Source organism: Coregonus lavaretus (assembly GCF_964263955.1).
Source record: "Coregonus lavaretus genome assembly, chromosome: 34".
NCBI lineage: Eukaryota > Metazoa > Chordata > Actinopteri > Salmoniformes > Salmonidae > Coregonus > Coregonus lavaretus.
In genome coordinates this window covers 19,701,574-19,726,011 of record NC_140021.1, presented here as the reverse complement: position 1 = coordinate 19,726,011, position 24,438 = coordinate 19,701,574, and the positions used below count along the sequence as shown (strand labels likewise).

At 42.6% G+C, this 24,438-nt stretch overlaps 1 protein-coding gene across 1 annotated transcript in view; it reads left to right on the top strand.

Annotated features, from left to right (window-relative positions):
* adarb2 (adenosine deaminase RNA specific B2 (inactive)) overlaps positions 1-24,438 on the top strand; it is a gene marked incomplete at both ends in the record, with an annotated part of 213,707 nt that overhangs the window by 186,254 nt on the left and 3,015 nt on the right. The window contains 4 exons of the mRNA XM_084152155.1: positions 6,681-6,849; positions 8,566-8,717; positions 10,045-10,216; positions 18,269-18,450. Of these exons, the coding sequence (XP_084008281.1) occupies positions 6,681-6,849; positions 8,566-8,717; positions 10,045-10,216; positions 18,269-18,450 (675 nt within the window). The remainder of the gene's footprint in view (positions 1-6,680; positions 6,850-8,565; positions 8,718-10,044; positions 10,217-18,268; positions 18,451-24,438) is intronic.

The window sequence follows — 24,438 nt, the reverse complement described above, 5'->3', positions numbered from 1 at the left end:
ACTAAGCAAGGGGCACCACCAAGCAAGCGGCACCATGAAGACCAAGGAGCTCTCCAAACAGGTCAGGGACAACGTTGTGGAGAAGTACAGATCAGGGTTGGGTTTTAAAACAATATCTGAAACTTTGAACATCCCACGGAGCACCATTAAATCCATTATAAAAAAATTGAACGAATATGGCACCACAACAAACCTGCCAAGAGAGGGCCGCCCACCAAAACTCACGGACCAGGCAAGGAGGGCATTAATCAGAGAGGCAACAAAGGGACCAAAGATAACATTTAAATTTTTACATTTTAGTAATTTAGCAGACGCTCTTATCCAGAGCGACTTACAGTTAGTGAGTGCATAAATTTTTCATACTGGCCCCCTGTGGGAATCAAACCCACATCCCTGGCGTTGCAAGCGCCATGCTCTACCAACTGAGCTACAGGAGGGCTGCAAAGCTCCACAGCGGAGATTGGAGATATCTGTCCATAGGACCAATTTAAGCCGTACACGCCACAGAGCTGGGCTTTACGGAAGAGTGGCCAGAAAGAAGCCATTGCTTAAAGAAAAAAATAAGCAAACACGTTTGGTGTTCGCCAAAAGGCATGTGGGAGACTCCCCAAACATTACATTTACATTTTAGTCATTTAGCAGACGCTCTTATCCAGAGCGACTTACAGTTATATGGAAGAAGGTACTCTGGTCAGATGAGGCTAAAATGTAGGTTTTTGGCCATCAAGGACAGCGCTATGTCTGGCGCAAACCCAACACCTCTCATCACCCAGAGAACACCAATGTTTTTCATCGGCAGGGACTGAGAAACTGGTCAGAATTGAAAGAATGATGGATGGCGCTAAATACAGGGACATTTTTGAGGGAAACCTGTTTCAGTCTTCCAGAGATTTGAGACTGGGACGGAGGTTCACCTTCCAGCAGGACAATGACCCTAAGCATACTGCTAAAGCAACACTCAAGTGGTTTAAGGGGAAACATTTACATGTCTTGGAATGGCCTAGTCAAAGGCCAGACCTCAATCCAATTGAAAATCTGTGGAATGACTTAAAGACTGCTGTACACCAGCGGAACCCATCCAACTTGAAGGAGCTGGAGCAGTTTTGCCTTGAAGAATGGGCAAAAATCCCAGTGGCTAGATGTGCCAAGCTATTAGAGACATACCGACAAAGAAACTGGAATGGTCTGTGAATAAAGAATAAAAACTTGATTTAGTTGAGTTGATACCAAAGTAGAGAATTGGAAAGTTGATCTTTATAATAGACTGTGTATCATTTAATACCCTTTTACTAAACTGAATTATGACTGAAGTTAGTTACTCAAGAAGGCTTCCTTATGATAATAGTCTTATGATGATAGAAACTGATGAGACAAACCTAATTTGGAAAATACCTGCTTGATGGTAGCTATTAACCCCACTTAAAATCTCTCTCACGCACTCTCACGCTCTCTTTCTCTCTATATCTCTCTCTTTTTCCTCTCAGAGGTGGCTTGGTGGCAATTTCATGGTAAGATAAAGAGCAGCTAGGAGAAATTATCCCCCGCAAAATGGATCTAAACAATTGCTAAGTGGAACATCAGAGAAAAAGGAGAGAAAAAAAGGGTGTTGCAGTTGGCACTTTTAACTTGTATTATCTCCCCAGAACAAGGCATGTTGCTGCATGCTCAGCGGTGATGTGGAGGATAGATGAGACCTGGAGGTGTTGGTTGGCTTCCACACTGAGACTAAACCTGGCACTGTAGATGACATAACAGAGGATGAACCATGGTGGGGTTATTGGACAAAGCTATTCCCCCACATAGACTAGTCCTGAGGAAACAATTTCGATCTAGGGGTACGTTCCAAAAGAAGTTGGAATAGGGTGCCATTTGGGATGCAGAAATCTAGGTTTAGGTGTTTCAAAATATGCTGCTAGAGGTAAAGGATCTGTTCCTTCTCAACTTGGCACTCATAACCTGCATTATGGTTTTGGCTTGGCTACTGAGCACATGCAGAGCAGGCACTAGCTGACATAACAGAGCAGGAGCAGCCAGCATCTGGTTTGTCCTTAACATTAATCTTGTAGGTCCTGGCATGGGTTCCCTGGGCTAGGCTGGGCTGGTGTTGCAGTGTTCCACTATGAGCTAGCCAGGGCTCCTCTCTTTCTGATTGATTGTGTTAGTGGAGTTTCTACAACCAAAGAGCATCATTTATTCATTCATGACTTCATTCTTTCTCTAATCTAGCTGACTCAGCTGCCCATTGTTGCATTGGTTTGCTACTGTTAGCGGACTGATCATACAGTGATTCACGGCTAACACGGCTAACATCACGGCCATCGAGATGTTAGCTATTAAAATCAGATCCAATAATAATATCAGAGGATTAGAAATACAGGGCTTAAAAACAAAGGTGTCATTGTACGCTGATGATTCATGTTTTCTTTTAAATCCACAACTAGAATCCCTCCACAGCCTCATAGAGGATCTAGATATATTTTCTAACCTCTCTGGATTACAACCAAATTATGACAAATGTACTATATTACTTATTGGATCACTAAAAAATACAATTTTTACATTACCATGTAGTTTACCAATAAAATGGTCTGATGGTGATGTGGATATACTCGGAATACATATCCCAAAGGAAATAAATGATCTCACTTCAATCAATTTTAATAGAAAGTTAGCAAAAATAGATAAGATCTTACTACCATGGAAAGGAAAATACCTGTCAATTTGTGGAAAAATCACCCTGATTAACTCTTTAGTATTATCCCAGTTTACCTATTTGCTTATGGTCTTGCCTACGCCTAGCGAACAGTTTTTTAAATTATATGAGAAAAACATATTCAATTTTATTTGGAACGGCAAGCCAGACAAAATTAAAAGGGCATATTTATATAATTAATATGAATTCGGAGGACAGAAATAATTCAATATTAAAGCATTAGACCTATCACTAAAAGCTTCAGTCATACAAAAGTTATACTTAAATCCGAACTGGTTCTCAAGCAAATTAGTAAGATTGTCTCACCCAATGTTCAAGAAAGGCCTTTTTCCCTTTATTCAGATTACAACAACTCATTTGCAGTTATTTGAAAAGGAAATAATCTCCCAAATATCACTATTTCTAAAACAAGCCATAGAAAGTTGGTTGCAATTTCAATTTAATCCTCCAGAAACGACAGAACAAATAATGCAACAAATATTGTGGTTAAATTCAAATATACTAATTGACAAAAAACCTTTATTTTTTGACAGAATTTTAAAAAAAAGGTATAATCTTCGTAAATGATATCATCGGTAGGACTGGTGGAGTTATGTCGCACATGCAGCTAACAAAAACATATGGAAATGTCTGCTCTACCCAAAATTACAACCAAATAATTGCAGCCTTACCGCAAAAGTGGAAGAGGAAAGTGGAAGGGGGAGAAAGTAAGGAACTTGTCTGTCGGCCTTGCATTAAAGAACATAATTGGTTAAGGAAAACTGTGATAAATAAAAAAGTATATCAGTTTCACTTAAGGACCAAAGGATTGACAGCCGTCCCATATAGATTGCAAAATAGTTGGGAAGAGATCTTTGACGTACCGATCCCATGGCATAGTGTTTATGAACTGACACGCAAAACGACACTGGATTCAAAAATTAGAATCTTTCAATTTAAATTATTATATAAAATTCTTGCTACCAATAGAATGTTATTTATATGGGGGATACAATCTTCCCAGCTCTGCAGATTTTGCTGTGACAGAATCATTAGATCATTTGTTTTGGTTCTGTCCATTTGTAGCTTGTTTTTGGACACAGGTCCAGGAATGGCTAAAGGATTGCAATATTTACCTGGAGCTAACCTTGTAGATAGCATTACTGGGTGATCTGAAAAGTCATAGTCAATCGATCAATAATATAATAATACTTTTAGCAAAAATGTTTATTTTTAATTCACAATCTGTAGAAGCAATGAGAATAGAAAGGTTCAGAACTTTTGTAAAACATCACAGTACGGTTGAAATATATATGGCAAATAGAAATCCTATATGGATGGTGTTAAGAGATAGATGGGAGGTATTGAATAGAGTTGAAAGATGGGACTAATAACAAATAACAACAAATAATAACAAAGATAGCTAATAATGTAAGCATACTGTGTCCATAATAAGTATATAGGTTGTATGTTGGGAGCTTTTGGGAAAGAGCACAGTTAGAAAGATATGGCATATAGAAGCAAACCGGATGGACATCATGAAAATGATCGGAGAGGTTGAGAGTAGAAGAAGTTCAGGAGCAAAAATAAATAAATATATATATATATATATATATATATATATATATATATATATATATATATATATATATATATATAATAGAATTATTGTAAAATTAACTGTGTCCATAAGGTGTAGATAGTAAGTATAGACCGGAAGTAGTAGGCCTGGGCATTGTTGTTCACTAATTTACTCCAAGTAGGGAAAGGATGGCGGGGTTGAAAAGTAATAAAGGGGAGTATATATATAAAAAACATGGGGGATTGGAAGTGATGCAGACAATTACATTGATAGAAGATACAATCTATCTGCAATATTAAGCTGATCCATGATCCAAAAACTACACGGCTGGAATGCACTTTTGACCAATCAGATTGCATGGCCAGAACTAACCGTTTCGTAATCAACAAGGCAACAGCAAACATATTGTCCCCCAACAATGATGCAGCGCCCCCCTTGGGCCAATCATGGATCTCTATGGTGGATCTCTATGGCAAATGCATCATTCACCCAGGTTTCGTCAAAATCGGATCAGTGGTGTCTGAGATATCTCATGGGTTAGCTAGACTCAAATCCCTGAGCACGTGTGCCAAATCTCATCAAACAGATCAAGAGATATAAACATGCGCCCATTATAGCGCCACCGTGTGGTCGATATGAATGTTCTTGCAAAATATTGCGTTGAGAGACATTTGTCCATAGATGCCACATATCAAGTTTCGTGCAGATCGGTCATTCGTTGCCATTTTTTCATGACTTTAGGTCAAATGGGGTGAGGGGCGTGACCTTTCAAAGTTAGCATTTTCAATCTCTTGTTATAGCGCCACCATCTGGCCAATTGGTGACATTTTGTAAATGCAAATTAAGCACTTCTGTTAAAACGGTAAACAAACATCAATGTTAACAAAAGTATACATAAATTAAACAAAAGGTTTTTCAGTACATAGCACCATTATATCCCTGACAGGGGTAGGAAGTTGGCTATAATAATAATAATAATAATAATATGCCATTTAGCAGACGCTTTTATCCAAAGCGACTTACAGTCATGCGTGCATACATTTTTGTGTATGGGTGGTCCCGGTGATCGAACCCACTACCCTGGCGTTACAAGTGCCGTGCTCTACCAGCTGAGCTACAGAGGACCACAAATGCCAGGCTATCCTGTGATGGAATAGAATCAAGTCAAAGAAACCGGTAAAATGTCTCAATAGAGCAGTTCACTGTGAGAAGGCCACACTGCGTCTAATATAGTCATTCACCCAAGATTGGTCAAAATCGGGCCAGTGCTGTTTGAGATACACCGTGTGACTAACGTACAGATCCAAAATCCATGGGGAACAACAATATAGCATTGCTACAGGAACGTATAAAGAAGCTAGGAGATTCATCATGAGAAGAACCATATCTCATATGTCTCCGTCCTTCTCTGCTCTATCCAAGCAGCCAGTGAGTCAGTCGGTGGTTAGTCAAAGCTAGCCGAATGGATTTCAGAGGCCATGACTTTAACCCCACCTCAATATGAGTTGCTCTTATTGTTAATGGCAACCTGGCATAGGTGGCTCGTCACCTGTCTGCACGCACGCACACACACACACACACACACACACACACACACCACACTAGCCTGCCTGTCTGCCTGACTACAATACCATCTGGGCCACAGCAGATAAAAGCTCATATGTTGCACCCGCGTTGCCTGCAGGTCCGGCGGACGCAGTGAACCCTGAATTTGTGAAGCGATGGAGAGATTTGTGGCGGGCTGAGCAGAGGAGAGGAGAAAAGAGGAGACTGACGGTGGTTAAAGCATGCTGAGCCAGCCCTGTCACACACTCATGGTTTATGCTGTCAAAAATCCTGCTGCTAAAGCCCCTTTTTTAACCACAGTGCTTTTGAATTAAAATCAAACAAATAGGTTTCAGGGCTATGGCAGGAGGGGATCTATGTGCTGCAAGGGGGGGTTTATTCATTTTGGGTTCACTAACAATCACGTTTCAGAGAGTGGTAGTACTGTTCACCTGAAGTGTTCCCCTGAAGTCTGAAATGGTGTTTATATGGTCTGTGTCCCAAATGGCACCCAATTCCCCACATGGGGCACTACTTTTGACCAGGCTCTGGTCAAAAGTAGTGCCCTATATAGGGAATATAGTGCCATTCAGAAAGGGCCTATGGTATGTGGTTAAAGGTATTTAGGTGTGGAGAATTGTTGATTGAGTCCACTGTTATCCCCTAACTAATGCAGACTCTAGACATACTCTTGTTTCATTGTTTTCACACCGCTTGATTACATGATGACATGATGTTCTGTCAAAACGACACAATGAAGTGTGAGTCATGAGTTGTAAATTATATGTTAAACGTAATAAAGCTATTTTTATTTCTAAAACATGTTCATCTCCCTTTTTTTTCTCTCTCTGTGTTTGCCAGGTTTGGACCTGAGACAAGTCCAGGTGGTAGCATTATCTACCGGGACCAAATGTATCAAGGGAGAATACATCAGTAACCAAGGACTGGTGGTTAACGACTGTCACGCTGAAATCACAGCCAGAAGGGCCTTGGTTCGCTACCTCTACTCTCAGTTAGAGCTCTTCTTAAGGTAACAACATCTAATGCTTCTGTAACATATTATAAGCAGTGTTATAAGGCGTCATTGTAAGGGCTCATACAAGCTTATAACACCTAATAAAACATTATACCTGCAGGCATTAAGTAAAGTGTTGATGAACTTCCTATACTCTCAGTAATAACATCACATTTAGTCTCCTTTGAATTGTACAAGAGTAGGCATGGGTGTTTTACTAATGATCCTTTCAAGTAAAATGAGGGATATGTAAATTAATGTGATATAATGGATGTGTTTTTAAACCACTCTACATGAGTTATTTTCGAAGATGTTCATTAAATGCTCCTAAAAATAAGATGCTAAATCAGATCATATTATAGAACTTGTAGCTACGCTTAAATGACAATTATGTTCTTACTTAGCACCATGGTAACAGAGAAGCGTTATACAACAAATACATTTTCATAATCAAGGTGTCATACTGTAGATAGACTGTTATTGTGCCAAAGCATGAATTCCTGATGAAAATGATATACGTTACATTCTTTGGCTTGTGAAACCGCTATAACTACCTCTACAAAACCTAATGTTTGCCCCACCAGAGAAGAAACACAGTCTTCTAAAAATTCTAGTTTTTAGTTTGAAATTCTCCAACCTACACAAGCACTTTGGTAAATTGCATCATGTGCTACTATGAACCAATCTTACCTGCCAGGCCCTTCTGGCTACTAAATTGCCAGCCTGATGTGTCAGATTAGAGTAGAAAAGGCAAGCTCCTTTAATGTCATATTAGCATAATACAGTGTATTGACTTTTGTCTTTCCTCAATGTATAATATAATCACTGGGCCAGAGTCTCAGCGGCTGAGCAAGAGAAAGCTAATGGGAAAGATAAGTCCTATGAAAATAGCCAAACATAATGCCATAACTGACATATTTTCACCCTGTAGCTCACTTGGTAGGGCATGGCGCTTGCAACGCCAGGGTTGTGGGTTCGTTTCCCACGGGGGGCCAGTATGAAAAATGTATGCACTCACTAACTGTAAGTCGCTCTGGATAAGAGTGTCTGCTAAATGACCCAACATTTTTTTATTAAAAGACTCGGGTTGAGACAGAAAGCGTCGTAGGGAATATACTAGTATCATGCAATGCATGTCTCCAGAGATTAAGAATCTAAATGGTATATTAGTACATGGTAGAACTGAATTCTCTGAATTCAAGGCATCAAATAGTAAACATGTGGCATGGTTCAATATGGATTTGTGAAATTTAAGTATATTTCAGTAAAACAAATATTTGCAGGCTCAGTTGGTAGTAGCAGCTACTGTCACACGTCACAATCAGTAGCTGAATAGCTGACTGAAGTTTTAGTGGGTAGCCTTGTGTCTAGTATCAGTCAAGGATCATAGTCATTTCAACCGTTCAGGGATGATGTAGGAGAAACTGGTATACACACACACACACACACACACACACAAACACACACACACCACCAGCCCTCTGCTCTCAGTGATGTATCATCCAGTTGAGACAGACTGAGTAATGTTCAAGGGGCCGACAGTGACAGAGAGAGAAACTGCTTTGGTCAGGGAGAAGGCCAGTGTTTGTAATCACTCGCTCTCTCCCTCTGTTTCAGTTCATCATTGAAACACAGACGGGGGGTTATGTGTGTACTGTGATAGATAGTGGTCACTTCTCATCTGTCTTCTCTTCTTCCTCATCTCCTCTTTCTCTTTCTTCTTCTCTGAAGCAAAAGGCGAGAGGACTGGGAAGAGTCGATATTCGTCCGGCACAAGGAGTCAGGGTACCGGTTGAGGGACAACGTCCATTTCCATATGTACATCAGCACGTCGCCCTGTGGAGACGCTCGCCTCAACTCGCCCTACGAAGTCACCACCGACCGTAAGACAGACTCTCTCTCTTTCCATCGTTATCGCTCGTTTATTTTCCCTCCCTCTCTCCTGTCTTCTTTGTGGTTTGGTGTCTTTTTCTCTTTACCAGAGTTTTTTTAAAGGGAACATCTTCTGCCGGCTGAGATGTTGAAAGCGACTGCTCTGCTTTTGTCAGACGCTGTCAGAAAACTGGCATCCCTTTCATGTCACATTACATCCACAGGCCTTTCAGACTGCCAAGCCACTGTGCTAAACAGATGACATTTTAATGCTTACTCCATAAAAAAAATGTATATTCATTTAGATGGCGACGGCTGGCATTCGTTTTTATGTGTGACTTACAGGGTTAGCAATGTAATCTGCTTGGCAGTTTTCCATCAAAAATATTTCCCCCCCTTTTTTCTCTTAGACAGATCTATTCAGCACTGTAGCCATGCTGCTGGTGTATCATTATATTGATGTGGAGGTTCTCACACACACACACACACACACACACTAAAGCGAAGGAGAAAAACATTTGAGGAGGCAAATTAATCACACCAGTATGAAAGGAACTGAGAGACTGTCTCCCTGGAAAGCTTTGAACTTCACTTTCTTGGTCATTAAACCTTTTAAATTTTCATCAATCAGCTTTTACAGATTAGAAAATTACTTATGCAGAAGCGTCTCCCATAATACCTTTCTCTGCCTTTTTCTCAATACTTCAGAGGGGAACTCGAGGCTTAACTTTAACCTCATTGCATCAAGTGCAGCATAGCAACACACACACACACAGAGAGAGAGAGAGAGAGAGAGAGAGAGAGAGAGAGAGAGAGAGAGAGAGAGAGAGAGAGAGAGAGAGAGAGAGAGAGAGAGAGAGAGAGAGAGAGAGAGAGAGAGAGAGAGAGAGAGAGAGAGAGAGAGAGAGAGAGAGAGAGAGAGAGAGAGAGAGAGAGAGAGAGAGAGAGAGAGAGAGAGAGAGAGAGAGAGAGAGAGAGAGAGAGAGAGAGAGAGAGAGAGAGAGAGAGAGAGAGAGAGAGAGAGAGAGAGAGAGAGAGAATATCTATAGTGGAGAACTACTTGGCAAATGGTTTAGAATCATTGCCTTTTCATGGGGTGGTTGATTTCCGTATGGGATGGATATAAGGTGGAATTGCAGGCAGATACATAGAGACACAACGCTAGGCATGATCGTGTGTGCTACATACTGTATAGAACCAGTCAGATACACAGACATAGATGAATGAATTCATGAATGAATGAATGAATGAACAAATCTATTAATTAACGAATGAATCAATTAATACCCACACAGACACACAAATAAGACTGACCGTCCGTCTCTGTTCCATTCCCAGTGCACAGCAGCAGACACCTGCTGAAGAAGTTCCACAGCCACCTGAGGACCAAGATCGAGTCTGGGGAGGGGACCCTGCCTGTGAGGTCCTCCAGAGGGGCGGTCCAGACCTGGGACGGGGTACTGCAGGGGGAACAGCTCATCACCATGTCCTGCACAGACAAGATCACCAGGTTAGATCATCAGACACACACAAACACACCATCTCTATGGTTACCATGAAAACACACTTTTCCCCTCCCCTGTCGAATTTTAGGACCTGCTATGTCATCAAAGGTAAAGCATATATGATCTGCCTATATGACATTTCAGAGGACAGGATGAAAATCGTTGAATCAACAGACAGACAGTCATAGCCAGAGGTAAAACAAAACAGTGGAAGTCACAAAGTAAAGGGCGATGTTCACAAAGGCCAAACTCTGAATAATCCAGACACTGCACAGACAGGAACGAAAACACAGGCATTTATTGATCTAAGGGCTATCTTTATTGGAGGACTACCTTTTTTATGAAAACACATGATCCCTGTTTAAACAGAGCATTTAAAAAGATGGCTTTATTGACTACAGAGAAGGGTTAGGATTGGTCTGATATTTACTCTGTGTGTGGTGGATAAATCTCTGCCCAAGAGCAGGAGAAACAGAACAGGAGCAGGGAACCGGAGATATCATTCAGTCAGTCAGTCAGTGACTTGTGTTGTTGGTTTTTCTCTTGTTGACTGAATGACGCTGATTTTTCATATGAGGTTGCATAGGATAATCCTATACTAATTAGTTAATGTAGGGGTCTGAGTCATTGTTTTAATCCCCTGGCCCTCACACTACCTCCTGGTCTTAGGTTGCCCAGTGCACTATAGGGAATAGGATTCCATTTGGGACTTTACCATGGTCTTTAACAGTCTTTAACAGTACACCCACAGTACAGTGAATAAGGTCTGCTACCTCTGCTGTGTGATATTCCTCCACCACCTACCCAGAGAGAGGGTTCTGGGATCTGACATGAGGGGAGACAAGGCGGTAGTGTATCGAGGCTTAAGTTCGGGGTGATTTTTTTACTCACCACTAGTGTTTTTTCTGAGAGGTGTCTTTTGACAGCAATAAATTATCCCCTTGTTCTCGATACGGATGTTGAAGACAGTGATGTTGAATTAAATCTCTCGTTCTCACCCTGTCTCTTTTCACAGGGATGTGAGAGTGTCCACACATTAGCTGTATTATCTAACTCAACTAGGGAGAGATGTGGCGATGGCAGCTAGCAGCACTGTTTCCCTACAATTCTCCCGATAGTTGGAGGTTAATTGGTGCTGCTAGCCGCTAGCGGGTTTTTTGACATATAGGATACAACAACATCTGCCTGGCCATACCTGTCATAATCTCGATACATAAAGGTAATTGCCAAAATAAAGGAAATTCCATAATTTGGTGTTTTGTTGATGGTGGTGGGAAACGCTGTCTAAGTCGCTGCTCCATAAGTGTTCAATTGAGTTGAGATCTGGTAACTGAGACACACACACACACACACATACATACAGTGCCTTGCAAAAGTATTAATCTCCCTTGGCGTTTTTCCTATTTTGTTGCATTACAACCTGTAATTTTTATTTGGATTTCATGTAATGGACATACACAAAATAGTCCAAATTAGTGAAGTGAAATGAAAAAAAGAACTTGTTTCAAAGAATTCTAAAAAATTAATAACGGAAAAGTGGTGCGTGCATATGTATTCACCCCCTTTGCTATGAAGCCCCTAAATAAGATCTGGTGCAACCAATTACCTTCAGAAGTCACATACATAATTAGTTAAATAAAGTCCACCTGTGTGCAATCTAAGTGTCACATGATCTCAGTATACAGTTGAAGTCGGAAGTTTACATACACCTTAGCCAAATACATTTAATCCAAGTAAAAATTCCCTGTTTTAGGTCAGTGTTTCGGGTAGCCTTCCACAAGCTTCCCACAATAAGTTGGGTGAATTTTGTCCAATTCCTCCTGACAGAGCTGGTGTAACTGGGTCAGGTTTGTAGGCCTCCTTGCTCGCACACGCTTTTTCAGTTCTGCCCACAAATTTTCTATAGGATTGAGGTCAGGGCTTTGTGATGGTCACTCCAATACCTTGACTTTGTTGTCCTTAAGCCATTTTGCCACAACTTTGGAAGTATGCTTGGGGTCATTGTCCATTTGGAAGACCCATTTGCGACCAAGCTTTACTTCCTGACTGATGTCTTGCTTCAATATATCCACATAATTTTCCTTCCTCAAGATGCCATCTATTTTGTGAAGTGCACCAGTCCCTCCTACAGTAAAGCCCCCCCACAGCATGATGCTGCCACCCCCATGCTTCACGGTTGGCATGGTGTTCTTCGGCTTGCAAGCATCCCCCTTTTTCCTCCAAACATAACGATGGTCATTATGGCCAAACAGTTCTATTTTTGTTTCATCAGACCAGAGGACATTTCTCCAAGACGTATGATCTTTGTCCCCATGTGCAGTTGCAAACCGTAGTCTGGCTTTTTTATGTTGGTTTTGGAGCAGTGGCTTCTTCCTTGCTGAGCGGCCTTTCAGGTTTTGTCGATATAGGACTAGTTTTACTGTGGATATAGATACTTTTGTACATGTTTCCTCCAGCATCCTTTGCTGTTGTTCTGGGATTGATTTGCACGTTTCGCACCAAAGTACGTTCATCTCTAGGAGACAGAATGTGTCTCCTTCCTGAGTGGTATGACGGCTGCGTGGTCCCATGGTGTTTATACTTGCGTACTATTGTTTGTACAGATGAACGTGGTACCTTCAGGCGTTTTGAAATTGCTCTCAAGGATGAACCAGACTTGTGGAGGTCTACAATTTCTTTTGATTTTCCCATGATGTCAAGCAAAGAGACACTGAGTTTGAAGGTAGGCCTTGAAATACATCCACAGGTACAACTCCAATTTACTCAAATGATGTCAATTAGCCTATCAGAAGCTTCTAAAGCCATGACATCATTTTCTGGAATTTTCCAAGCTGTTTAAAGGCACAGTCAACTTAGTGTATGTAAACTTCTGACCCACTGGAATTGTGATACATTGAATTATAAGTGAAATAATCTGTCTGTAAACAATTGTTGGAAAAATTACTTGTGTCATGCACAAAGTAGATGTCCTAACCGACTTGCCAAAACTATAGTTTGTTAACAATACATTTGTGGAGTGGTTGAAAAATGAGTTTTAATGACTCCAACCTAAGTAAACAGGTCAGGGACAAAGTTGTGGAGAAGTACAGATCAGGGTTGGGTTATAAAAAAAATATCAGAAACTTTGAACATCCCACGGAGCACCATTAAATCCATTATTAAAAAATTGAAAGAATTTGGCACCACAACAAACCTGCCAAGAGAGGGCCGCCCACCAAAACTCATGGACCAGGCAAGGAGGGCATTAATCAGAGAGGCAACAAAGAGACCAAAGATAACACTGAAGGAGCTGCAAAGCTCCACAGTGGAGATTGGAGTATCTGTCCATAGGACCACTTTAAGCCATACACTCCACAGAGCTGGGCTTTACGGAAGAGTGGCAAGAAAAAAGCCATTGCTTAAAGAAAATAATAAGCAAACACGTTTGGTGTTCGCCAAAAGCCATGTGGGAGACTCCCCAAACATATGGAAGAAGGTACTCTGGTCAGATGATAAGATTGAGCTTTTTGGCCATCAAGGAAAACACTATGTCTGGCGCAAACCCAACACCTCTCATCACCCCGAGAACACCATCCCCACAGTGAAGCATGGTGGTGGCAGTATAATGCCGTGGGGATGTTTTTCATTGGCAGGGACTGGGAAACTGGTCAGAACTGAAGGAATGATGGATGGCGCTAAATAAAGGGAAATTCTTGAGGGAAACCTGTTTCAGTCTTCCAGAGATTTGAGACTGGGACGGAGGTTCACCTTCCAGAAGGACAATGACCCTAAGCATACTTCTAAAGCAACACTCGAGTGGTTTAAGGGGAAACATTTAAATGTATTGGAATGGCCTAGTAAAAGCCCAGACCTCAATCCAATTCAGAATCTGTGGTATGACTTAAAGATTGCTGTACACCAGCGGAACCCATCCAACTTGAAGGAGCTGGAGCAGTTTTGCCTTGAAAAATGGGCATAAATCCCAGTGGCTAGATGTGCCAAGCTTATAGAGACATACCCAAGAGCTGTAATTGCTGCAAAAGGTGGCTCTACAAAGTATTGACTTTGTAGAGCCAAAGTCTACATTTCTTGTTTGTTTCACAAAAAAAAATATTTTGCATCTTCAAATTGGTAGACATGTTGTGTAAATTAAATGATACTAACCCCCCCAAAATCAATTTTAATTCCAGGTTGTAAGGCAACAAAATAGGAAAAATGCCAAGGGGGATGAATACTTTCGCAAGTCACTGTACGTGACCATAAGTATGTGGACACCTGCTCGTCGAACACCTGCTCGTCGAACATATTAATGCCCAAAATCATGGGCGTTAATATGGAGTAGGTCCCCCTGTTGCTGCTAAAGGTGTTTGATGGGGTTGAGGTCAGGGCGCTGTTCAGGCCAGTCAAGTTCTTCCACACCGATCTCGACAAACCATTTCTGTATGGACCTTGCTTTGTGCACGGGGGCATTGTCATGCTGAAACAGGAAAGGGCGTTTCCCAAACTGTTGCCACAAAGTTGGAAGCACAGAATCGTATAGAATGTAATTTTATGCTGTAGTGTTAAGATTTCCATTCACTGGAACTAAGGGGCCTAGCCCGAACCATGAAAAACTGCCTCAGACCATTTTTCCTCCTCCACCAAACGTTCAGTTGGCACTATGCATTGGGCCAGGTAGTGTTCTCCTGGCATCCGCCAAACACAGATTTGTCCATCGAACTGCCAGATGGTGAAGCGTGATTCATCACTCCAGAGAACGTGTTTCCACTGCTCCAGAGTCCAATGGCGGCGAGCTTTACACCACTCCAGCCGACGCTTGGCATTGCGCATAGTGATCTTAGGCTTGTTTGCGGCTGCTCGGCCATAGAAACCCATTTCATGAAGCTCCCGATGAACAGTTCTTGTGTTGACGTTGCTTCCAGAGGCAGTTTGGAAGTCGGTAGTGAGTCTTGCAACTCAGGACAGACTATTTTTACACTACGCGCTTCAGCACTCGGCAGTCCCGTTCTGTAAGCTTGTGTGGCCTACCACTTCGCGGCTGAGCCGTTGTTGCTCCTAGACGTTTCCCTTCACAATATCAGCACTTACAGTTGACCGGGGCAGCTCTAGCAGAGCAGAAATTTGACCAACTGACTTGTTGGAAAGGTGGCATCCTATGACGGTGCCACGTTGAAAGTCACTGAGCTCTTCAGTAAGGCCATTCTACTGCCAATTTTTGTCTATGGAGATTGCATGGCTGTGTGCTCGATTTTATACACCTGTCAGCAACTTGTGTGGCTGAAATAGCCGAATCCACTAATTTGAAGGGGTGTCCACATACTTTTGTATATATAGTGTATTCTGAGGTGGCTCTCCTCTTTCCCCCTGAAAGTGACCGTTAATCTGACCAATGTGATTCAGTTGGCCGGGGCTGGAGACGCAGCGATTACATCTGTCTAGGTCACCACTATAGGTGAAAGCAATTACTTGGCAAAAAATAGAGGGATACGACACGGCAGTCAGGGGAAAGGAAAAGGGACATCCTGCTTTCTTTCTTTCTTTCTTTTTTTTTTTCTTTCTTTCTTTCTTTCTTTCTTTCTTTCTTTCTTTCTTTCTTTCTTTCTTTCTTTCTTTCTTTCTTTCTTTCTTTCTTTCTTTCTTTCTTTCTTTCTTTCCACCAAGCTAGACACCGTCCGACACCCTCTTTCTCTCCCTCTCCACTCCTCTTTCTCCATTTATATCCTTGTAAATTATCCTTGGCCTCCACTGAAGTGAGTGGGTTAGTGAGGGCCAGATAATTAAGGTCAGGGTGAAAGAGATAGGGATATAGAGGGAGGAGAGAGAGAGAGCGAGTGAGACAAAGAGACAAAGACAGAGGGGGGGGGGGGGGGGGACCTATTTCAGCTGTAAATAGACACATCAGAGGTGAAGCCTGCCCTACTGCCACTGTCTGTTTATGTCCCACAGTTACACTCCTTGTTGTATCCCTCCCTTCATCATATATCTCCCTCCATTCATTCATCCCCCACTCCCTCATGTCATCATGTCTGTTTGCGTAGGCGTAGAGTTGTGTTACGGTAAATGAACCACCATGAAAGCGTTTGTATTTTTTAATTTTTTAATCATCGTTACTATTGTCATTATTGTGATCGTTAGTGTTTTTGAAAAAGCACAACAGGGTCTGGGAACCTGATTGACCAGAGAGTGGATGTTTGATTAAGTCAATGTATTTTTTAATTGAAGGGCCTAAATGGTTTCATATGACTATGAACCTTTATCTTCCATTTGGATTTTATGTAGATGAACACATTACTTTAATGGTCTCCATTTACGGAGAGGAGGAGGGAGGAAGAGAAGGAGGGATAGAGAGAGGACGGGAGAGAGGACGGGAGAGAGGGAGGGAGTCTCCCCCCTTTAAAATTCATGCAACAGCCAGATGGCTGTCTTTTCTTGCATGAGATTAAAATATGTTTCTAATTCACAGCGTTGCTTCCTAGGTAAATTAATATTTCAAGCTAAATCATTTCTGTTTTGGTGGAAGGAGCGGGAGGGGAAAAGAGAGAATAGAGCTCTTTCTTTTGTTTGAAAAAGGACAGATCCCACTAACAGACTGTGGTGGCGCAGGTACAGCCGAGGTGGCAGTTTGCGCAGTTTAGCGATTCTTGGAAAGCATGGATGTTAATTGACTGCTCGGGGGAAGCAAAAACTATAATGACACATTATTAGTCATGAATGGGGGATGCGAGAGGAAAAGATAATTTCAATTATTACAGTCATGATAAAGATACATTGATTAGCAAAAAGAACAATGGTGTAAAAATTAGCAACATAATGTTTCCCTCTGATTGCGCTTCTCATAAGTTCTTTAGTCCAATGCTTGTGAGTACACAGCTACACAACCCAGGTACACACAGAGGGCCTCTATATCTTTGTTCTCTCGCTCTGAAAGGAGGAAATCATTATAAACATAGTAATTATGCCCCATCCATTTGTTAATGTATTCTGGAAAATAGATTAGTCTAAACAGCAAATGGCAAGGCAGTCTAGAGACATCTAGGCCTACTATCTCACCACCATTCAGATCTGGGTTCAAATACTATTTGGAGTACCAGATGGGTGGGGTTTTCAGTTTTGCAACTAAATTATTTGAAATTATTTCAAATAGTATTTGAACCCAGGTCTGCCACCAGTATAGTACTATCTCACCACCAGTATAGGCCTATCTCACCACCAGTATATTACTATATCACCACCAGTATATTACTATATCACCACCAGTATAGGCCTATCTCACCACCAGTATAGGCCTATCTCACCACCAGTATATTACTATATCACCACCAGTATATTACTATATCACCACCAGTATAGTACTATATCACCACCAGTATATTACTATATCACCACCAGTATAGTACTATCTCACCACCAGTATAGGCCTATCTCACCACCAATATATTACTATATCACCACCAGTATAGGCCTATCTCACCACCAGTATAGGCCTATCTCACCACCAGTATAGTACTATCTCACCACCAGTATAGTACTATCTCACCACCAGTATAGTACTATCTCACCACCAGTATTATACTATCTCACCACCACACTTCTATGTAATGGATGCAGACAGGATTAGAGCTTTATTGATTATGTGTCACTCGTGGATCTTCCTAAACAAACTCAGAGGTGATTGCCCTTGTCCTTAGTCCTCGCGAAAGAAAAGCACACCTGTAAGCACAAACCCTCTAGAAGTGCATTAACCCTGATGTCACTGGTGAATATATGAATGATAATATCTGGTCGGCTGTAATGAGTGATAATGCTCTAACCTTTGTTGAGTGTGTGTGTGTGTCACCATTTGTTCCCTATCTTGTCACGTCCTTTGGCCAGATAATGATCAGATTGTCTCTGTCCATCACTGACGCTAGTTCTCCCCTCTCTCCTCTCTTCTCTTTTGTCCCCTGTCTCCTTCCTCTCTTCTCTTTCTTCTATTCCCTCCTCTCTGCCCTTCTCTCTCTCCACCCCTCTTTCTCTCTCCTCTCCTCGCGCTCTCTCGCCTTTCCCACCTCTCCTCTCCCCCCTCTCCTTTCCTGTAGATGGAACGTCCTGGGGCTGCAGGGGGCATTGTTGAGTCACTTTGTGGAGCCGGTGTATCTCCACAGTCTGACGGTGGGCAGCCTCAGACACCCGGGTCACTTCAACAGGGTGATGAGTCAGAGACTGGAGTGCCTCGGACCGCTGCCCGCCGCCTACAGACGCAACCAGCCTCTCCTTAGTGGTAAGAGACACAGAGACAGACTGACAGCCTGACTGACAGACAGACAGACAGACAGACAGACAATGCAACACTATACAAAATGTATCATGATGATAGTTTTAACTTTGGATATGTTTTTGGATAACAGTGTGTTCACCCTCCATACACACACGGCTAGGGAGGTAGGTTGTGCACATTACTCTTGAAGGGCATTCTGCCTCTCTAAAGATCCCCAGTGCTGCAGAACTCTGGGTAATTAGGTGTCATAAGGATGAATATTTTTACAGCTCCATCATCATCAGGAGTGATTATTGTATAGAAGGACCTTTAGTGATGATGGTCATAATGAATGTATCATTGAACCACCAAGAACACTGTAGGGTCACTTGGAAGTTGTCTGAAGTATTAAGTTAGGTACTGAAGACAGTCCATACATAAAGGACATAGTATGTCTCCATAAGAGAATTGCTCCTTCTGCTCGAAATGTGGATGTTTTGCTCAAAGGTTGACATAAATTCTTTGAGAAATGTTTGTCTTTCATTTCATCGTTGTTGACAAAGGGCAGAATGGTGACCTTTACCTTGGACAAGCAGAACTTCAAAACAAAACAGAGGTGGCCACAGACATCTGCCACAAGCATTCTGCCTGTCGTTCTAGACATCCTTCTGAGTGTGTTTCAAGTTTCAAGTTTTATTAGTCGTATGTACAAGATACGCATGGTATACATCGTCCAACGAAATGCTTACTTGCAGGTTCCTTCTCGACAATGCAACAACAATAATAAATAATAAAAGATAAGAATACGAATCCAGAATTCTAAATAATGTCACAGGTCTGGGTCGGATCTGATATGATTGTCACGGGGTAATTTTAACTGACTGATCCGAACGTGACTGCTGCAGTCGAGAGAGAGACATTTTATCATTTATGCTGCTGGTCTTGCTTTTCAGGAGAGTGGCATGTGTAGCTTGTTGTTGGCCAATCATAAGTCATCAAAGCGGCAATAGGCTACAGTCATAAAGCCTCTGTTTTTTGCAAAAGTTAGGAGATATCTAATCAATGGAATATGGAATTAAAATTATGGAATTAAAAGTTAAAGGAGGAGGAGAGGCTACAACAACCAAGAGCCAACAGGTAGGCTTCTACTTAATATTCTGAATGGAGTTGTTGTTGTTTGTAACTGTAGGATGAGAAAGCCCATGAACTGCAGCCTCAAATAGCCTAGCTAGCTAACATTAGCTAGCTTAACAAGCTTCTCCCGGTTTGATTTTTTTATTTATTTTTATTTCACCTTTATTTAACCAGGTAAACCAGTTGAGAACAAGTTCTCATTTACAACTGCGACCTGGCCAAGATAAAGCAAAGCAGTGCGATAAAAACAACAACACAGAGTTACATATGGGGTAAAAAAAAAAAAAATAAATATACAACAGAAATACAATTAATATACAGTGTGCAAATTTAGCAAGTTATGGAGGTAAGGCAATAAAATAGGCTATAGTGCAAAATAATTACAATTTAGTATTAACACTGGAATGATGTGCAAGAGATGATGTGCAAATAGAGATACTGGGGTACAGATGAGCAAAATAAATAACAATATAAGGATGAGGTAGTTGGGCGGGCTAATTTCAGATGGGCTGTGTACAGGTGCAGTGATCGGTAAGGTGCTCTGACAACTGATGCTTAAAGTTAGTGAGGGAGATAAGTGTCTCCAGCTTCAGAGATTTTTGCAATTTGTTCCAGTCATTGGCAGCAGAGAACTGGAAGGAATTGCGGCCAAAGGAGGTGTTGGCTTTGGGGATGACCAGTGAGATATACCCGCTGGAGCGCAGACTACGGGTGGGTGTTGCTATGGTGACCAATGAGCTAAGATAAGGCGGGGATTTGCCTAGCAGTGATTTATAGATGGCCTGGAGCCAGTGGGTTTGGCGACGAATATGTAGTGAGGACCAGCCAACAAGAGCGTACAGGTCACAGTGGTGGGTATTAAATGGGGCTTTGGAGACAAAACGGATGGCACTGTGATAGACAACATCCAATTTGCTGAGTAGAGTGTTGGAGGCTATTTTGTAAATGACATCGCCGAAGTCGAGGATCGGTAGGATAGTCAGTTTTACGAGGGCATGTTTGGCAGCATGAGTGAAGGAGGCTTTGTTGCGAAATAGGAAACCGATTCTAGATTTAACTTTGGATTGGAGATTCTTAATGTGAGTCTGGAAGGAGAGTTTACAGTCTAACCAGACACCTAGATATTTGTAGTTGTCCACGTACTCGAGGCAGGTACTACGTAATCATATTTGATGATAAGTAACCTAGCTATGGCAGCGATTAGTCTACTATAGCGTTGATTGGTTAGTTGCTGTCTCTCGTCTCTCCCTCCCAGCTCCCTGTGTCACTTGTTTACAGTACAGCCCCTCCCTCGCCTGCTAGAGTGGCACCTCTCTCCCTCCTCTTGCGCTTTATCAGCACCAGTTAATAAAGTAGCTTAACATTTTATTTTTATGCTGCTTCCCTCACTCGGATCAGACCTGTTCTGGATCCGACCATGTCTATATGGAACAGGTCTAGTTGTCCTCGGGTCCGTTCGGAACGGGTCTCTATATTTTAAAAATGCATTTATGCATATCGATTCCGGGTGGGAAAGCCCCAGGTCCATTTCGGAACGGGTCCAACTTTATGGACCCATGAAGACCTCTAGTTGGAGCGGTTGGCAAATTGGAGTGGGTCCAGTGTGTCTGGCATGCTGGCCTTGATGTGGGCAATAACCAGCCTCTCAAAGTACTTCATGATGACTGAGGTGAGCGCGGCGGGGCGATAGTCATTTGGGAATGTCACTTAGTTTTTCTTGGGCACTGGGACGATGTTGGTCTCCTTAAAGCAGATGGGGACTACAGCCTGGGACGGGGACAGGTTGAAGATGTCTGAGAAGATGCCCGCCAGCTGGTCAGCACACATGCTGAGGACGCAACCAGGGATGCCATCTGGGCCGGCGGCTTTGTATTCACTCTTTTGAGAGTTTTCCTCACGTCTGCCTCGGAGAGTGAAAGCACCTGGTTGTCCGGAGCAGCAAGAGTCTTCCTGGATGACTCGGTATTGTCTGCCTCGAAGCGAGCATAGAATGTGTTAAGCTTGTCTGGGAGGAAGGCTTCGATGGGCACCGACAGCTGGTGTGTCTAAGATGGCGGCGCTGAGGAGGGCGCGCGTCTTGCCGGTTCCTGCTCGACTTTGCTTTTTTATGGCAATTTTTGCTTTAATTATTACATTGTTTAAACAGAATGTTCGTGCAATCATTTCCTACGACCGACAAACACTTCTGGATCATGAATCGGAAGCTACACACTCTCTCCTCCCAGATCTGGAATACTGCATTCCCTCCTTTTTTCCCCGCAAAGTGGGCTTACCTGTTGCTCCTGGCCGAGATGACCTAAGGCAATGCCCGCGACGAAAAAGAGGAAGGAAACGGGGACTCCAAGCTAGGCTGAAAAGACAGGCTATACGGCCTCCTCTTCCTAGTATCCTGATGGCTAATGTCCAGTCGCTGGAAAACAAACTTTGTGAACTCAGTGCAAGGCTTCAATTGCAGAGGGACATCAGCGAATGCTGTGTCTTTGTGTTTACTAGGGCGGCAGGTAGCTTAGTGGGTAAGAGCGTTGTGCCAGTAACCGAAAGGTCGCTGGTTCTAATCCCCGAGCCGACTAGGTGAAAAATCTGTCGATGTGCCCTTAAGCAAGGCACTTAACCCTAATTGCTCCTGTAAGTCGCTCTGGATAAGAGCGTCTGCTAAATGACTAAAATGTAAATGTAAATGTTTACTGGGACGTGTGCATGCGTGCGTGTGTGTGTATCTTTGCTGTCTGAACCATGGAGCCAGTAGAGGACTGGGGGAGGAGGAGAGGAGAGGGGGTCATTGGAGAGATGGCCCTACTCCAAATCAATGTAATCACAGCTCTTATCAGACAACCATTCATTGTGGAGGAAGGGAGTGAGAAAAGAGGAGGTGCGGGGGGTGGAGGGCGAGGGGGAGAGAGAGAGAGAGAGTGGGAGAGAGGGATGAACGGATGGTCCATTCCATTCACTCCCAGGACCCAGGACCCAGGACCCATGCTCCCTCCTCCTCCACCCTCCCTCCACCTTTTCATTCATCCTGCCCTGATGAGATCCTCCACCATTGTGTCTGGGCCTCTTGTTCAGGGAAATGGCTGGGTTATTTTAAGTCCTGTCATATGAAAGGCTCTGGCTCTGACTGAGTTCCCCAGGAGCTCTTATCACTGCCAACCAAATGACTCCACCTGCAGCAGAGAGCAGAGGAGGCTAAACACATCAATGAGGTTGTCCTTCAAAAAGTCACCTGGATTTAACCCAACTGGGAGACACCACACTGGAGACACGGTCTGGAGTTACTTTTACTATTAGAGAGTGTTTAGATTGTAGGCATCATGCATTGCCAGTGCTGCCTTTTGCCTCAATCAATCACATTTAAGACTTTTCAATTGACATTCTTGGATGTGGCGTGGTCTAATAAAGTGTTGTCCCCTCCACATTCACAGTCCTAAGTTGCTATTCTTATTAGTGTTTAGATTGCATGTATCATGCGTTACCAGCACTGCCTTTCGCCTTGCTCACATTTGAGACTTTTCCGTTGTCCACTCAATATTAATGCTGCATGTGCGTGCAAGGCTCTAAGCAGTGGCCACAGGAATGGTTCTTGAAATAATTTTAGTGGTAGTGGTGGTGGGTTTTTAATATGAATATTTATATTTTCCAGCTATTATTATTATACATCACATAACCACAGGTTTGAATTGGTCTACTTGATGAGCTACCTGCAGAGCACTAACTAGAATAGAAAAACTGATCAAGACTTCACAGAGGAAAAATCAAATTGGCTATTACAGAGACACAAGAGTCAAGTCGATTGAAGGGATCAAATGAGGCATGAATAGAGGCAGTATGATTAGAGAGAGAGAGAGAGGGAGACAGGAGAGGGAGAGAGAGGGAGACAGGAGAGAGTGAGAGGAGAGCGAGAGCGAGATCCTCTTTTGTTCAAAGAGGTGTGTCTCTATAAGAGAATGGAGGGATGGTAATAAGAGACTAGGTGATTGTTATGTCGGCAGGCAATTCATTCCAGCTCTGAAAAGCTATAGAAAAGAAGGAAGAGAGGAATGAAAGACTGGTGAATGGAAGAGAGAAGATGGGAGGATGGGAGAATGAGTCTGCCACACAGAAAGATGATCACTGAGAATATGTGTTAAATCTATTTTGTGTTATATCTCAGAATGCATGGCTTTGTGTCCATACAATTGTATGACCAAGTCCTTTTTCTTACGGTATCTTTATCAAAACTGCTTCATCTACTAATTACTGCTATAGTAATAGCGTTATTAATTATGAGCGATTCAATCATATCATTAATATGAACACTTGTCCAGACTTAAACATTTTATTCAAATGCAGACATATTATGGTGCATGGTACTTTGCATGACTTCTTAGTTACCTGTGTCATGGTAAACATTCCTACTTGTATTTTCTACTGTGTTTCCACCAGGGCATAACTACATTATAATCAGTGTTGATGTCTTGACAATGCTGCTACTGTTCTTAAGGGGAGTGCTGGAGTGTGTCAGATTTTTTTTTTAGCTGCACTCAGCAGGGGTGCTAATTCCCTGTGTCCGTAGGGGGGAACTGGTTGTCACTTCTCTTGTTCTGTAACGCTGGGTGCTAATTCATTGTACATGAAGTCTGGTGGCTGAGTCTCCTCTCCTCCTCCCATCCTCCTCCTCTCCCTCCTCCTCTCCTCACCATCCTCCTTTCTCAATATCCTCCTCTCCTCCTCATCTCCTCCTCATCCCATTTTCCTCCTCGCCTCCTAACCTCCTCCTCTTCTCCCCTCCTCCACCTCTCCTCCTCCTCCCCTCCACTGCTTTTTGTGCAGAGTGCTAGCGGAGCGCTATGCTAGCTAATTGGAGGTGAGAGGCTGTGTCTGATTGAGGAGTCCAGTGAGGGA